We start from the raw sequence: 15,223 nt of genomic DNA on the forward strand, positions 1-15,223 counted from the left end.
TGCCCACTATGTAAAACTGCCTGCCTTTGCTTATCAGTAACTGCCAGAATAAGCTTCTGTAAAGTTGCTTGCCCTGCTTCCCCTCATCCTCTTGGTCCTAAAACCAGGATGTGGTTTTTCAGCTTAAAAACCCAGCTTTTCCTGAGCTCAGCGCCATGGGTTGGAGAGACGTGAGTCCTCCGTGGCTGCCGGCAATAAAGACCCTGCAATTTGGCATACTTTTGTCTTGGTGTTGATTTTTATATTTGATCTGATATTACACTTACATTTATACATTTTTCTTTTATAATAGTACCTTATTTACTATAGTCCATGGGTTTTTCTATGCTATGTTTCCACTATCATTTGTTTCAAGAAATTTTTCTATTTTTTTCTTTTCTATTGATCTATTGATTATTCAAAGGCATATTGTTTAATGTCCATGTGTTTGTATAGTTTCTGAAATTCCTTTTTAAAATTGATTTCTAGTTTTATTCCATTGCAGTAGAGAAAATTCTTGACATTACTTCAGTTTTTTGAATGTTTGTAAACTCGTTTTATCTAACATATGTTCTATCTTGCGAATAACCCACTTGCTGAGGAGAAGAATGTGTATTCTGTAGTGATTGGATAAAATTTTCTGTAAATATCTATTAGCTTAACTTGTTCTATAGTGGAGATTAAGTCTGATGTTTCTTTGTTGATTTTCTGTCTGGAAGATCTATCCAACTGTTGTATTTGACCGAATGTAGAAAGTTATCACAAGACAAAAGTATGCCAGATTGTAGGGTCATTTATTATGCCGGCGACCACAGAGGACTCACGTCTCTCCAACCTGTGGTGGCAACAGGAGGGTGCCACGATTTTTTATACCCGAAAAACCACCTTGGGAGTGGGGGTGAGGGGCGGGGATGGGGATGAAAAGGCTTCAGACATTCCGAGGGCTAGTGGATTCTGTAAATTACCTCCTGGGCAGAGATGAGGGTGGGGGTCTCCGGACATTCCAAGGGCCAAGGGGACTTTTGTCATTCCGTTTGTTACTTAAGTGGTTTACAGAAGTCAAGATATACATTTGTTTACACATTATCTGGTTAAGGTGGAAATCACAGACCTTAGTTACTTATTACAAGCCACAGGAGCCAGGATGGAACTAGCTTGGGCTGCTTAGTCTGGCAATTGCCGGTAAGCAAAGGCTAGCAATTTTGGCAGTTACTGATAAGAAAAGGTAAACAGCTTTACATAGTTTTGAAGACAAACTAACAGTTCTATTTACAGAGGCCAAGGACAGTAGTTATTGTGAGGAGAATGGGGCAGCCATTTCAACTTATCTAAAAACAGTTTTGCATTTTATAAAATAGTTTTGCTCCGGTTCTGGCCCTAGGCCAGCACAATATCACACAACGACTAAACTGGGGTGTTGAGGTGTCCAGCCATTATTGTATTGATGTCTCTTTCTTTAGCTCTTATAATATTTGCTTCATGGATCCAGGTGATTTAGTGTTGGGTGCATATATATTTCCAATTATTACATTTTATTGATGAATTGATCTTTTAATTATTATATAATGACCTTCTTTATCTCTTCCTACAGTCTTTTGTTGAAATCTAATTTTGTCTGGCACAAGTATAGCTATTTCTGCTCTTTCTTGGTTTCTATTGGCATGGAATACATTTTTCTATCCTTTTAGTTTAAGTCTAAATGTATTTTTATAGGTAAAGTATTTTTGGAAGGTTATTTGTAGATTATTGTCTTGCTTCTCCATCCCTTTATCCACTATTTATCTTTTGACTGGAGTATTTAGTTCATTTACATTTAATGTTATTATGGACAAGTAAGCACTTACTCCTGTCATTTTGTCATTTGTTTTCTGATTGATTTTTGTCCTCTTCCTTCTTTCCTTTCTGCCTGTTTTCCTTTTAGTGAAGGTGATTTCTCTCGTAATATAATCTAATTTCTTGCTTTCTATTTTTTTGTATATCTGTGGTACGCTTTTTGATTTAAAATTATCATGAAGCTTGAAAATAATATCTTATAAGGCATCATTTTAAACTGCAGACAATTTAACACTGATTGCGTAAACAAAGAAACAAGGAACACAATTAATAATAACTCTACACTTTAACTTCATTGTCATTCTTTTAAACGGTTTGTTCTTTTAAACGTTTTGTTGTTTCTCTTTATTCCCTATTTTACTATGTCTTGGAAAGATTTTTTATTGGTTTATTGTTTACTCTTTCTATTTGAGGTTTTTACACACCATAATTACCTTGTTATAATATTCCGTTTTTCTATGTGCTATTATTAGTGAGTTTTGTACCTTCAGATGATTTTTTATTGCTGGCTAACATTTTCTTTTCTTTCAGGTAAGAACTCCCTTTAGCATTTCTTATAGGACAGGTCTGGTGTTAATGAGATTCCTCAGTTTTTGTCTGGAAAAGTTCTTATTTCTCCTTCAAGTTTAAAGGACATTTTTGCCAGACACATTATTCTAAAGTAGAAGTCTTTTTTCCCCCTTCAGCTCTTTAAATATGTCATGCCACTCTCTCAGCTTGTACATTTTCCACTGAAAAATTTGCTCTCACATGTATTGGAGTTTCACTGAATGTTATTGTTTCTCTTCTCTCACTGCTTTTAGAATCATTTCTTTATCCTTAACCTTTAGTTCAGTTAAGTGCCTTGCGGTGGTCTACTTTGGGATAAATCTGCTTGGTGTTCTGTAACCTTCTTGTACTCAAATGTTGATATCGAATGTTGCAGAATTGTTTAATATTATTTAGTATTACTTATTTAAATGTTCAACTCTTATCTCTTTCTCTACCTCCTTTTTAAGGCCAATAACTCTTAGATTTGCTATTTTGAGGTTATTTTTCAGATTCTGTAGGCATACTTTATTTTTCATTCTTTTTGCCTCCTCTGACTTTGTATTTTCAAATAGTCTGACTTCAAGCTCACTAAATCGATCTTCTCCTTGATCAATTCTTTTAAGTAATTCTGATGCATTCTTCAGTATGCCAATTGCATTACGTCAGAATTTCTGCTGTTATTCTTTTTATTTCAATCTCATTGTTAAATTTATCTGATAGAATTTTGAATTTCTTCTCTGTGTTAGATCGCCTTTCTTTGAATTACCTCAAGCCACTATTTTCAATTTCCTGTATGAAAGGTCACACATCTCTTTTATTCCAGTACATGTCCCTGGTGCCTTATTTAGCTTGTTTGGTGAGGTCCTGTTTTCCTGGATGGTCTTGATACTTGTAGATATTCATCTGCATCTGGGCATTGAAGGGTTCAGTCTTTATTCACAGCCTGGACTTGTTTGTGCCCATTATTTTGGGGAATATTTCCAAGCATTCAAAGAGATGGGCCCCAAACCCAATCATAGTAGCTTATGCAAGCAAAAAGAGGTGTTGCCTTGGTGGTCTTGGATTAAAATCAAGAAAAGTTATCTTGATTTATCAAGTAGAGACTCATTGTCTTCCCTTCTCTCAAACCAGCAGAGTCTCTCATTCTGTGCTGAGACACATGGAGCTGGGGTTGGGGTAAAATAAGCACCCTGTGGCCACCACCACTGGGACTGTATTGGTTCACACCTGAAGTAGGCACAGAACTTGGTCTCACCCAAGGCCCACTGTAACCACTACCTGGCTAACATATAAATTCACTCAAAACCCTAGGGCTCTGTGATTAATAGGTGGCAAATCCAGCCAGGTTTGTGTCTCTACCTCCAGGCTGGCAAGTTCCCCCAGCTATGAGTGGGTCCATAGATGCTATCTGGGAGCCAGAGATTGAAGTATAGAATCTTTAATATTTACCTGCTCTTCTATTTTACTGCAGCTAACCTGGCACTTAGGCTAGCTTATTATTTTTTTTTACTGCAGAAAGGTGATTTTATTTAGGTAAAGAGAAGAAAAAGAGAAGAAGGGAAAAACTTTCACAAAGAGTGTGGAAGGGGATTTCAGAGGAGAAATCCCAAAGGGGAAAGGGAGCTCCCACCATGTGGGAGGGGATTCCAGAGAGCTGGAAATTCTCTGTGGGTGGAGCAGGGGAATTTATCCTGGGAGAAATTCCCACCTTCCCAAGTTCCTCTGGCCAATTAGTTTTTGTTTTTGTTTTTGTTTTTGGCACTTAGCAAATTTTTTTGTGTTTTTATAGATACAGGGTTTCACTGTGTTGGCCAGACTGGTCGCCAACTCTTGATCTGATGATCCACCCACCTCAGCCTCCTAAAGTGCTGGGATTACAGGCATGAGCCATGGCGACTGGCCCCTTGGTTGATATTTCTGTTGACTTTATCACAAATAAGTTGATTGTAGAAGTGCAGCTTTTTTTCCAAGCCCTCTCCTGTTTTATTGGTCTATATGTATATTTTTGTGCCAGAACCATGCTATATTGGTTATTGTAGCTTGTAGTGCAGTTTGAAGTCAGGTAATGTGAAGCCTCCAGGATTACCGTTTTTGTTTAAACTTGCTGTGGCTATTTGAGCTCTTATTCTTCCATATGAATTTTAGAATAGTTTACTTCTTGTAAATCCATAAAAAATGGCATTGAAGGCTGAGCACAGTGGGACACACGTGTAATCCCAATGCTTTTGGAGGCTGAGATGGGTGGATCACTTAAGATGGGGAGTTCAAGACCAGGCCCTAACCAACATGGTGAAACCCCATCTGTACTAAAAATACAAAAATTTAACTAGGTGTAATGGTGTGTGCCTGCAGACCCAGCTACTCCATAGCCTGAGATGGAACAGTTGCTTGAAACTGGGAGGCAGAGGTTGCAGTGAGCAAGCCAAGATCGCACCACTGCACTCAAATCTGGGTGACAGGGCAAGAGTCTATCTCAAAAAAAAAAAAAAAAAAAAGGAATGGATAATTTCCTAGAAATAACACATAATCTGTAGGTTGCTTTGGGCAGCATGAACATTTTAATTGATTCTTCAAATTAATGAGCATGAAATACTATTCCATTTATTCGTGTTGCCTGATTTCTTCGGCAGTGCTTTGAAGTTCTTCTTGCAGAGATATTTACCTCCTTAATATAGTCCTAGGTATATTGTTGTTTCTTTCTGGCTATTGTAAATAGAACTGTTTCTGATTTCGTTCTCCGCTTGAATGTTATTGGTGTATAGAAATACTACGCCTTTGTGCATGTTGATTTTGTATTCAGACTTTACTGAAGTCATTTTTTAGGCTACATGTTTTGGTGAAAACTTTAAAATGTCCTAGGCAAATTATATAATCACTGAAGATAATCTGACTTCTTCCTGTTCTATTTGGATGTCTTTTATCTATCCTGTTACAATGCTCTGGCTAGGACTTGCAGAACTATGTTGAATAGAAGTGTTTAAAATGGATATTCATGTCATTTCTAATTATTGAAATGGCTTGTCTGGGATATATACTCTGGTTCTTTGGCATGGTCAAGAATCAGGACATGGACACACAAAAGGAGTGGGTTTAGGAGCAGAAAGTTTAGACAAAAAAAGGAGACAGAAGGCTTCCTCACGTTGAGAATGTGGGTTACCCAAGAGGTTCTCACTTTGTGGAGGAATGCAATCAATTTTGTACAGAGGCTTGAGGGGGCTGTGATTAATTTGCATAGGACCCAGGGGATTGGTTTGACCAGATGTGCCATTTACACAGCCACCCTAGTCTTTATTATGCAAATAAGGTCTCCACTTTAGAGCAGCCATACTTGTACACGTGGTTTTACCTGAAGACTGCCATGACACCAGCACGCGATAACTGGAAGGAAGAGGGTGGGAGATGCCATATTGAATGTACCTGGCTTCCAGGTACATAATTTCTTAAACACAATTTCTTAATAACTCCTGTACTATTATGGAGAATGCATTTAGCTTTTGCCTGTTCAGTATGCTGAGAATTTGTCATATTGTTATTTTGACATGTTTCTTCAATGTCTTGTTGAGAATATTTTTATGAACACTGAATTTTCTTGGATGTCTTTTCTGCATTTATTGTGATAGTCATTAATTTTTTGCTTTTATTTTTACATGAAGATACACAAAACAGAAGAGCTGTGATGCATACATAGTTGGAATACACATAAAAAGGCAAAACTGAAGATAATTAGAAAGTAAAAGCAAAATTTCTCTTTAAATTCACCAAGTCAGCTTTGCATGCTACAAAAAATGTCCTCTCTACATGAAGAGTCACTATTATTTCTTCACCATTGATATTTTCTTTGACTTGAAGTTACAAACTCCAGGAGGAATACTTACAGATTATCATTAAGCACCTGTGACACAGCAAGCACTGTCATGTTTGCTTGCTGCGTTTATATATAAAAAAAACTTCATCCTGACTTATGAAGTCTCCCTAGTATATACTTGAACAAACTGGCTCAATAAAAATACTATGTCAATTTAAAAAACTGAAAGCAACAATAACTAAAGTAGTCTTATATAGGATTTCTAAGTAAAATAAAGTTTTAACTAAAAATAGAAATTAAAACACTGTGAATTACATCTAAAAATTGTGTACACTACTTTTATAAACTATTATAATCTCTGATGGGCTCACATAATGAATACTTCAAAATCTATAAAACAAAATAGTTATAGGAAACTAAAAACAAAAATTATGGATCTAGCATGAGTACCAGGCAAGCAAAACAGAGAAATTACCAAGGGAGAGTCTGAACCATAAGCCCTAGGATCTTATAGTTGTGAATTAAATACAAAGCACAGTGTAAATCTGCTTCACACATATTGAGGTTTTTAGTTTTCTAGTAAATTAGTCACCTTATTAAAATAATTTTTTGTTCTCATTTTTCTTCTGAAAATACAAATTCATACTTACACAAACATAATTTTCTTATACTTTTACTTTTAGAGCAACATATGTGTATCTTTATGTATATCAAAACCAAAAGTCTGTGTTTGCAGGAATAGAGGTCACATGTTCAATGAAAACTTTATGACAAAATTTTAAAAATAAAATTTAGGACTCAGAAATATGGACTTTATTTGTACTTCTATACAATTTTATTATGATCATAAAAATGACCCTGTAGTGACAATTGTACATTTCAAAACAACTAAAAGTGTACACAGAACTGGTTTGTCTGTAATATCGAGAATGCTAGAGGTGATTAATACCTCATTTACCCTGATATGATTACATATTGTATGCCTGCATCAAATTATGGCATAAATATATATGCAATGTACCCACAAATATTTAAAAAATAAATTTAAATTTTAAAAAGATAATTTAATCTATGGGAACAATACTCTTTAATGTATTTGCAATTTAAGCTGCTGGAAAAGATTACTAGAGATGTAAGTCCACTATGTTACCATATAATATATTGTTACCATTTTTCACCCCACACCGTTGAGTAAGGTGGAGTAGGTTCAAGTTAGTGGCATAACAACATATAATTGAATTAAGACACAAGTCTTAACATGTTAAAAATAATGTTTAATTAAAAAATTAAGTTCACACATAATCTAAATTTTTAAAGTACTGCATTTTATTACATAAAAGCACAATCAACAAAATGATATACTAATTTTAATTTAAAATTTAAAATTTTTCTCGCCTAATGCAAAAGAATATTAGGCTGAACATCTACCTCAAGCAGCACTTAAGATTCTAAGTTAACCACAAAGAGCATCTCTACTTAGATTTTCCTCATGCATCTTATAATTTTCTCACTCTTCCATAAAAAGGGTCATAGATAATGCCCACTTATAAAAAAGAATCTCTTATCTCTGATGCAGCAACAACTGATCACTTGCTTTCACATGAGAATACAATAGGAATGAAGAAAAACATAAATTTGAGAGTTAAATTACATAATTGCATTTCAAAAAATCTGTAATTTTCTTCAAGAAAAAGGATACTTTGAAAGTAATTATAAATCTCCAAACAATCTTTGTCTTTTAAAGTTATACATAAATAACTTATCTAACAATTTTAGTTGTGGATTATTTCCTACTCAACACTCTAGTGTAATATCTGAAGTGTCAATGCTTTATGCTTTATGATTTCTATTCTCTGCTATTTACATAGACTTAATTTTAGATTAAACATTTATCATATTTACTGCATCTGCAAAAATATAATTTAGTAAGAACTCTGTTTTCCAAGCTGTAGTTTTTTTTGGGGGGGAAAAAAACATTTTTTCATATTTATTACATTTGCAGGGTTTTTCTCCAATATAAATTCCCTGATGCTGAACAAAGTTTAAGCAACTGCTTTAGGGTTTTCTACTACAACATGTGTACAATAAGATCTATCAAAAGGGCCGGGCACGGTGGTTCAAGCCTGTAATTCCAGCACTGTGGGAGGCCGAGGCAGGAGGATCACGAGGTCAGGAGATCGAGACCATCCTGGTCAACATGGTGAAACCCCGTCTCTACTAAAAATACAAAAAATTAGCTGGGCATGGTGGCGCGTGCCTGTAATCCCAGCTACTCAGGAGGCTGAGGCAGGAGAATTGCCTGAACCCAGGAGGCGGAGGTTGCGGTGAGCCGAGATCGCGCCATTGCACTCCAGCCTGGGTAACAAGAGCAAAACTCCGTCCCCCACCCCCCCGCAAAAAAAAAAAAAAAAAAAAAAATCTATCAAAAAATGAAGCTACTACAACCCTCTACAGTTGTAACGTTTCTCTTAAGAATACTCTTCTTCACGTTGAAGGCCTATATTTTCTAAATCTTTTGAAAGTAATTACACTTTATTGAGTATGAACTCTCTGATGTTGAATAAGATGTGAGCAGATATAAATGGTTTTTCCACATTATATATATAGTTTTTCTCAAGTATAAGTGCTTTCCTGTGCAATAAGGTGTGAGCATTGGTTAAAAGTTCGCCACATTCTTCACACTTGTAGGATTTTTCTCCAATATAAATTATCTTACCTACAATCAAGAGTAACAACCATTTAAAGGTTTTGTCACATTCCTCACATTTCTAGGGTTTCTCATCAGTATGGTTTACGTTTAGAAAAGTTTGAGGCGTAATCAAAACCACTGTCACATCTATCAGGTTTGTAGTTTCTCTTGAGTATAATTTGAGGATTTGTTAAAGGCTCCACCACATTCTTCATGTTTGTAGGGTTTCTCTCCAGTATAAATTATCTGATGTGTAATAAGAGTTGAGAAGTTGTTAAAGGCTTTGTCACATTGTTCGTATTTGTAGGGTTTCTCTCCAGTATAAATTATCTTATGTGTACTAATGTTTGAGGACTGGTTAAAAGAATTACAACATCCTTCACATTTGTAGGATTTCCCTTCAGTATGAATTATTTTATGTTTAGTAAAAACTGAGGACTGGTTAAAGGCTTTGCCACATTCTTTACATTTGTGGGGTTTATCTCTAGTATGAATTATTTTATGTTTAGTAAGGGTTGAGAATACACTAAAGGCTTTGCCACATTCTTCACATTTGTATGGTTTATCTTCCATATGATTTCTCTTATGTTTAGTAAAAGCTGAAGACCAGCTAAAGGCCCTGCCACATTCTTCACATTTGTAGGGTTTCTTTCCAGTATGAATTATCTTATGTTCAGTAAGGGTTGAGGATTGTTTAAAAGCTTTTCCACATTCTTCACATTTATAGGGTTTTTCTCCAGTATGAATTCTTTTATGTTTAGTAAGGGTTGAGGACTGGTTAAAGGCTTTGCCACATTCTTCACATTTGTAGGGTTTCTCTCCAGTATGAATTATCTTATGTTTAGTAAGGTTTGAGAACTGGTTAAAGGCTTTGCCACATTCTTCACATTTATAGGGTTTTTCTCCAGTATGAATTATCTTATGTTTTTTAAGAATTGAGAATACTCTAAAGGCTTTGCCACATTCTTCACATTTGTAGGGTTTATCTTCCATATGAATTCTCTTATGTTTAGTAAGAATCGAGAACTGGTTAAAGGCCTTGCCACATTCTTCACATTTGTAGGGTTTTTCTTCTGTATGAATTCTTTTATGTTTAGTAAGGGTTGAGGACCGGTTAAAAGCTTTGCCACATTCTTCACATTTGTAGGGTTTCTCTCCAGTATGAATTATTTTATGTTTAGTAAGATTTGAGGACCGGTTAAAAGCTTTGCCACATTCTTCACATTTGTAGGGTTTTTCTCCAGTATGAATTATCTTATGTTTAGTAAGTGTTGAGGACCAGTTAAAGGCCTTACCACATTCTTCACATTTGTAAGAATACTCTCTAGTATGAATTTGCTTATGTTGAGTTCGTTGTGAAAGCATGCAAAATGATTTGCCATGGTTTTTACATTTGAAAGGTTTCTTTCTAGTATGTCTTATCTTACTTCTATTTAAATTGGAAAATTTATGAAAGACTTTCACAAATTTATCACACTGAAATATTTTGCTCTCAGTAGTCATCATACATTGGTTATAACCTCCTTTGTACACCTTACATGCATCCACATGTTTACAGTCTTTTCTTAGCTGTAAACTCTCATGTCCATATTTTCCATATGTTCTCAGTATCCCTTTTTGGAAGGAATCTTTTATGCTCTCCTCTGGCCAAAGGTCTTGGGCAAAATGAGACCATATAACTGAAAAAAGTAAAAATAAGTTACTTCACTTACCAGACTCAGATGAATATACCTGACAAATTTAACCCATAAAAGTATACAAACTACATAAGCAAGACAGCATAACAATATACCACAGGCCCTAATTCCTTCACAGACATATAAATGTAACAAAATCATACTGACCAAAATACATTTGTGGAAAATTTATAAGTGAGTTCAGTGTGTGCAGTGCCTCAGGTGCGAACAATGCAGAGCCACATAGAAGGAAAAGAAAACTGTGTTATGTCTACTCAAAACAGCTCTTTCTGCTCTCCAATAAAACCTATTGCCTTTAGAAGTAAATTGCCAACTCCTGCTTTCTATTTTAAAAAGCAAGAAAAATACTGGCACATGCATCTTTATTTCTAGCCTGTAGGACCCTTTCCAGTGTGACACTGGTTTCTGTTTACCATGTCATAAAGTGCTGAAAGAAATGGTGGTATACTTTGGAATGACAGTGTGAGTCTGCTGAGACCAAAGGTAAACATTACAGCAGCAGAGAGAATGCAGTACCACAGACAGGGAACATGTGTAGCAAGTGATTACTGACTTACGAAAAAACACAAATAAACTCCTTTAACTAAAAAGTAAATACAAAATTTCAGACAAGACACATCCTAAGAACATGTCTGAGAGACTCCCAGAGTCCCTGGCCAAGACAATTGGTTTAAGATTATGCAGGACAAAGCTACATAATAAAGATTGTAACAGGCAGCTTTTTTTTAAAAGTCAAAATCTCAAAGATTACAATGTATACAAAATATTAGGGCAACATGGCCCCATCAAAAAAACTGTAAAATTTTTAGAAAGCAACCACAAAAAATAAAAATTTATAAAGAAATTTAAAATAAATTGAATACACAATGAATGAAATAGAAACACAATTTTTGAAAATCAGATAAATGATAACAAAAAATATTCAAAATATCAACCTCCCCCACAGAAACTGTGAAAGCAAAAAATACAAAATCAATAACTGAAAAATCATAAAAATGAAGAAGCCAGACAAACTAGGAGACACACAAAGATACTTATGACAAACACATATTTAAGCACAAACTTCAGAAGTTACAGACAAGAAAAGAACCTTGAGAACTGCAACATAAAACAAAAAAAATTTTGCCAACAAAAATTTTGCAGACCAGAAAGGAACTGTGTGATATAAAGTCCAAAACAAAATTAAAACATGGAATGTAAAACTTATTGGGGGCCAGGTGCAATGGCTCATACCCAATGGCTCAATCCCAGCACTTTGGGAGGCTGAGGTGGGAGGATCACTTGAGGCCATTTTGAGACCAGCATGGGCCAAATAGCAAGACCTCATCTCTATAATAAATAAATAAGTAAATCATCAACAAATAATAAATATTTTAAAACTTACTGGACACCATCAAGTAGATCAATATATTTATGGAAGAAATCTTAGAACACAGAAAAATAGTAGTACAGAGGATGCTTGAGGATAAAAAAGGCTGAGAACTTTCCAAATTTTGATGTAATATGAGAAAAAATATTCCCTGTCAGTAACACTTGGTTAGAAATTATTTTACTAGGCCGGGCGCGGTGGCTCAAGCCTGTAATCCCAGCACTTTGGGAGGCCGAGGCGGGTGGTTCACGAGGTCAAGAGATCGAGACCATCCTGGTCAACATGGTGAAACCCTGTCTCTACTAAAAATACAAAAAATTAGCTGGGCATGGTGGCACGTGCCTGTAATCCCAGCGACTCAGGAGGCTGGGGCAGGAGAATTGCCTGAACCCGGGAGGCGGAGGTTGCGGTGAGCCGAGATCGCACCATTGCACTCCAGCCTGGGTAACAAGAGCGAAACTCCGTCTCAAAAAAAAAAAAAAAATTATTTTACTTTGGCCGGGCGGGGTGGCTGAAGCCTATAATCCCAGCACTTTGGGAGGCTGAGGCGGGTGGACCACGAGGTCAAGAGATACAGACCATACTGGTCAACATGATGAAACCCCGTCTCTACCAAAAAAAAAAAAAAAAAAAAAATTAGCTAGGCATGGTGGCGCGTGCCTGTAATCCCAGCTACTCGGGAGGCTGAGGCAGGAGAATTGCCTGAACCCAGGAGGCGGAGGTTGCGGAGAGCCGAGATCGCACCATTGCACTCCAGCCTGGGTAACAAGAGCGAAACTCCGTCTCAAAAAAAATAAAAGAAATTATTTTACTTTAAAAACAAAACGCTTTCCAAAATAAAAGGTAAGGGTGTTCATTATCCCTTGCACAGTTCTAAAAGAAATACTACATGATGGCCAAGCACCATGGCTCATGCCTGTAGTTCTATAGCTTTAGGAGACCACGGCAGTCAGATCACTTGAAACCAGGAGTTGAAGATCAGCCTGAGCAACATAGTAAGATGCCGCATATAAAAAAAGAAATGCTAAAATGAGTCCATTATATTGAAAAATAAAATAATGTTGGATAGTACCATAAAACCATATATAAATATAAAACTCTCTATTAAATGTAAATAGAGACACACATAGAATTCTTTACTATCATAATGATGAGGCATCAAACCTTAAAGTTCTTCTATAGAATATGAAAAACAAAATACAAATCTGCATGAATCTGTTAATAGAAACACAATATAAAATAATTTGTAATAGTCGTAACAAACTGCAACATGTTTTAAGATGTTTTATATAATCTTCACTTTCAAGATGATTCCAAAGATATTTATAGAAACTATGCAAAACAAAAAATAAAGCATGACACTACGAGATTAGAACAAAACTTTAAGCAGTGAAACAGGAAATGAGAAAAAACATATCTAAAAAACATAAGAAACAGTAACAATGAAACTAGTAATAGTAATATCATTTCTTCAAAAAATTATTTTAAATATAAATTAATTAAACTACATAAAAAGAAATGTAATCTCAGGACTTTGGGAGGTCAAGGTGAGCTGATCATTTGATTCCAGGAGTTTGAGACCAGCCTCAGCAACACGGCAAAACCCTGTCTCTACAGAATATACAGGTAGCAAGATCTCATCTCTAAAGAGCTGGGTGTGATGGTGCACGCCTGTAACCAGCTACTTGACAGGATGAAATGTCTGGCTACTTTAAAAAAATTTCTGGCTGCTGGGCCGGGCACGGTGGCTCAAGCCTGTAATCCCAGCACTTTGGGAGGCCGAGGCGGGTGGATCACAAGGTCAAGAGATCGAGACCATCCTGGTCAACACGGTGAAACCCCGTCTCTACTAAAACTACAAAAAAATTAGCTGGGCATGGTGGCGCGTGTCTGTAGTCCCAGCTACTCAGGAGGCTGAGGCAGGAGAATTGCCTGAACTCAGGAGGCGGAGGTTGCGGTGAGCCGAGATCACGCCATTGCACTCCAGCCTGGGTAACAAGAGCGAAACTCCGTCTCAAAAAAAAAAAAAAAAAAAAAAAAAATTTCTGGCTGCGTGCGATGGCACACAACTGTAATCCCAGCACTCTGGGAGGCCGAGGTGGGCCAATCATGAGGTCAAGAGATAAAGGCCATTCTGGTCAACATGGTGAAACCCTGTTTCTACTAAAAATACAAAAATAAGCTGCAGGTGGTGGCACGTACCTGTAGTCCCAGCTACTTAGGAGGCTGAGGCAGGGGAATCATTTGAACCTGGGAGACAGAGACTGCAGTAAGCCAAGATCGTGCCACTGCTCTGCAGCCTGGAAACAGAGCAAGACTTCATCTCAAAAAAAAAAAAATAGTCTGTATATTTGGGTCGTCTCCATATGTTGCCCAAGCTGGCCTCAAACATTTGGGCTCAAGCAATCCTCCTGTCTTGGCCTGCCAAAATCTGACGATTACACGTGAGCCACCACCATGCCGAACCTAAAATGTAAATTTAAATAGATTTAAGATGGTAAATCTTAGGTTATGTGTTTTTACAATTATTTTTTAAATAGAAAAACTAAAAAATACAGAATTATTAATCTCTCCAAAAATTGCCTTCAAATTACTTTGCGTTTCACACAAAGGAAATATATAACATTTATCATTAAACGCATGATGGAAAGAAGACTATTTCCCCTACTTACTTAGACAGATAAAACAACCACTGAAAATCAGCTAAGAAAGAATATACACAAGATAAGCCATAACCAAAATTAAGGTCATACTTACAGATAAAAACACACATATATAATCAGACTGTGATGGACATACAGCTGACTTATTTCTTAATTAAACCCCACATTCACTTAAAGTGTACAAACAGAAGTACAAATTGCTAAAATTGTAAAAACAAGAAACAATAAACTGATTAAAAAAACCTACACTAAAAACAACAACAACAAAAACAAAATACTAACATGGAACTGTAAAACTATAAGAGAAATGTTTACTCATAAAATCTGGTTTGCAGTACCGATGTACCGTTAAAAAGAATTTGTCACCAGGCGTGGTGGCTCATACCTGTAAAGCACTTTGGAAGGCCGAGTCAGGTGGATCACGAGGTCAAGAGATTGAGATCATCCTGGCCAACATGGTGAAACCCCTTCTCTACTAAAAATACAAAGATTAGCTGGGCTGGTGGTGCACGCCTGTAGTCCCAGCTACTCAGGAGGCCGAGGCAGGAGAATTGCTTGAACCCGGGAGGCCAAGCTTGCAGTGAGCCGAGATTGCGCCACTGCACTCCAGCCTGGTGACAGAGTAAGACTCTGTCTCAATCAAAACAATAAAATAAA

At 36.4% G+C, this 15,223-nt stretch overlaps 1 protein-coding gene across 6 annotated transcripts in view; it reads right to left on the bottom strand.

Annotated features, from left to right (window-relative positions):
* Positions 1–8,922: 8,922 nt before the first annotated feature.
* The window catches only part of LOC116540899 (zinc finger protein 92), a 31,303-nt gene continuing 25,002 nt past the window's right edge, over positions 8,923–15,223 (bottom strand). For 5 of the 6 annotated variants that reach the window (XM_032264704.1, XM_032264699.1, XM_032264701.1 and 2 more), the window contains one exon: positions 8,923–10,516. In XM_032264704.1, the coding sequence (XP_032120595.1) occupies positions 8,988–10,516 (1,529 nt within the window). In that variant the 3' untranslated portion in view covers positions 8,923–8,987. The remainder of the gene's footprint in view (positions 10,517–15,223) is intronic. The other variant, XM_032264705.1, reaches the window with a different exon arrangement.

Source organism: Sapajus apella, unplaced genomic scaffold, assembly GCF_009761245.1.
Source record: "Sapajus apella isolate SASKATOON/1434 unplaced genomic scaffold, GSC_monkey_1.0 scaffold146, whole genome shotgun sequence".
NCBI classification, from domain to species: Eukaryota; Metazoa; Chordata; class Mammalia; order Primates; family Cebidae; genus Sapajus; species Sapajus apella.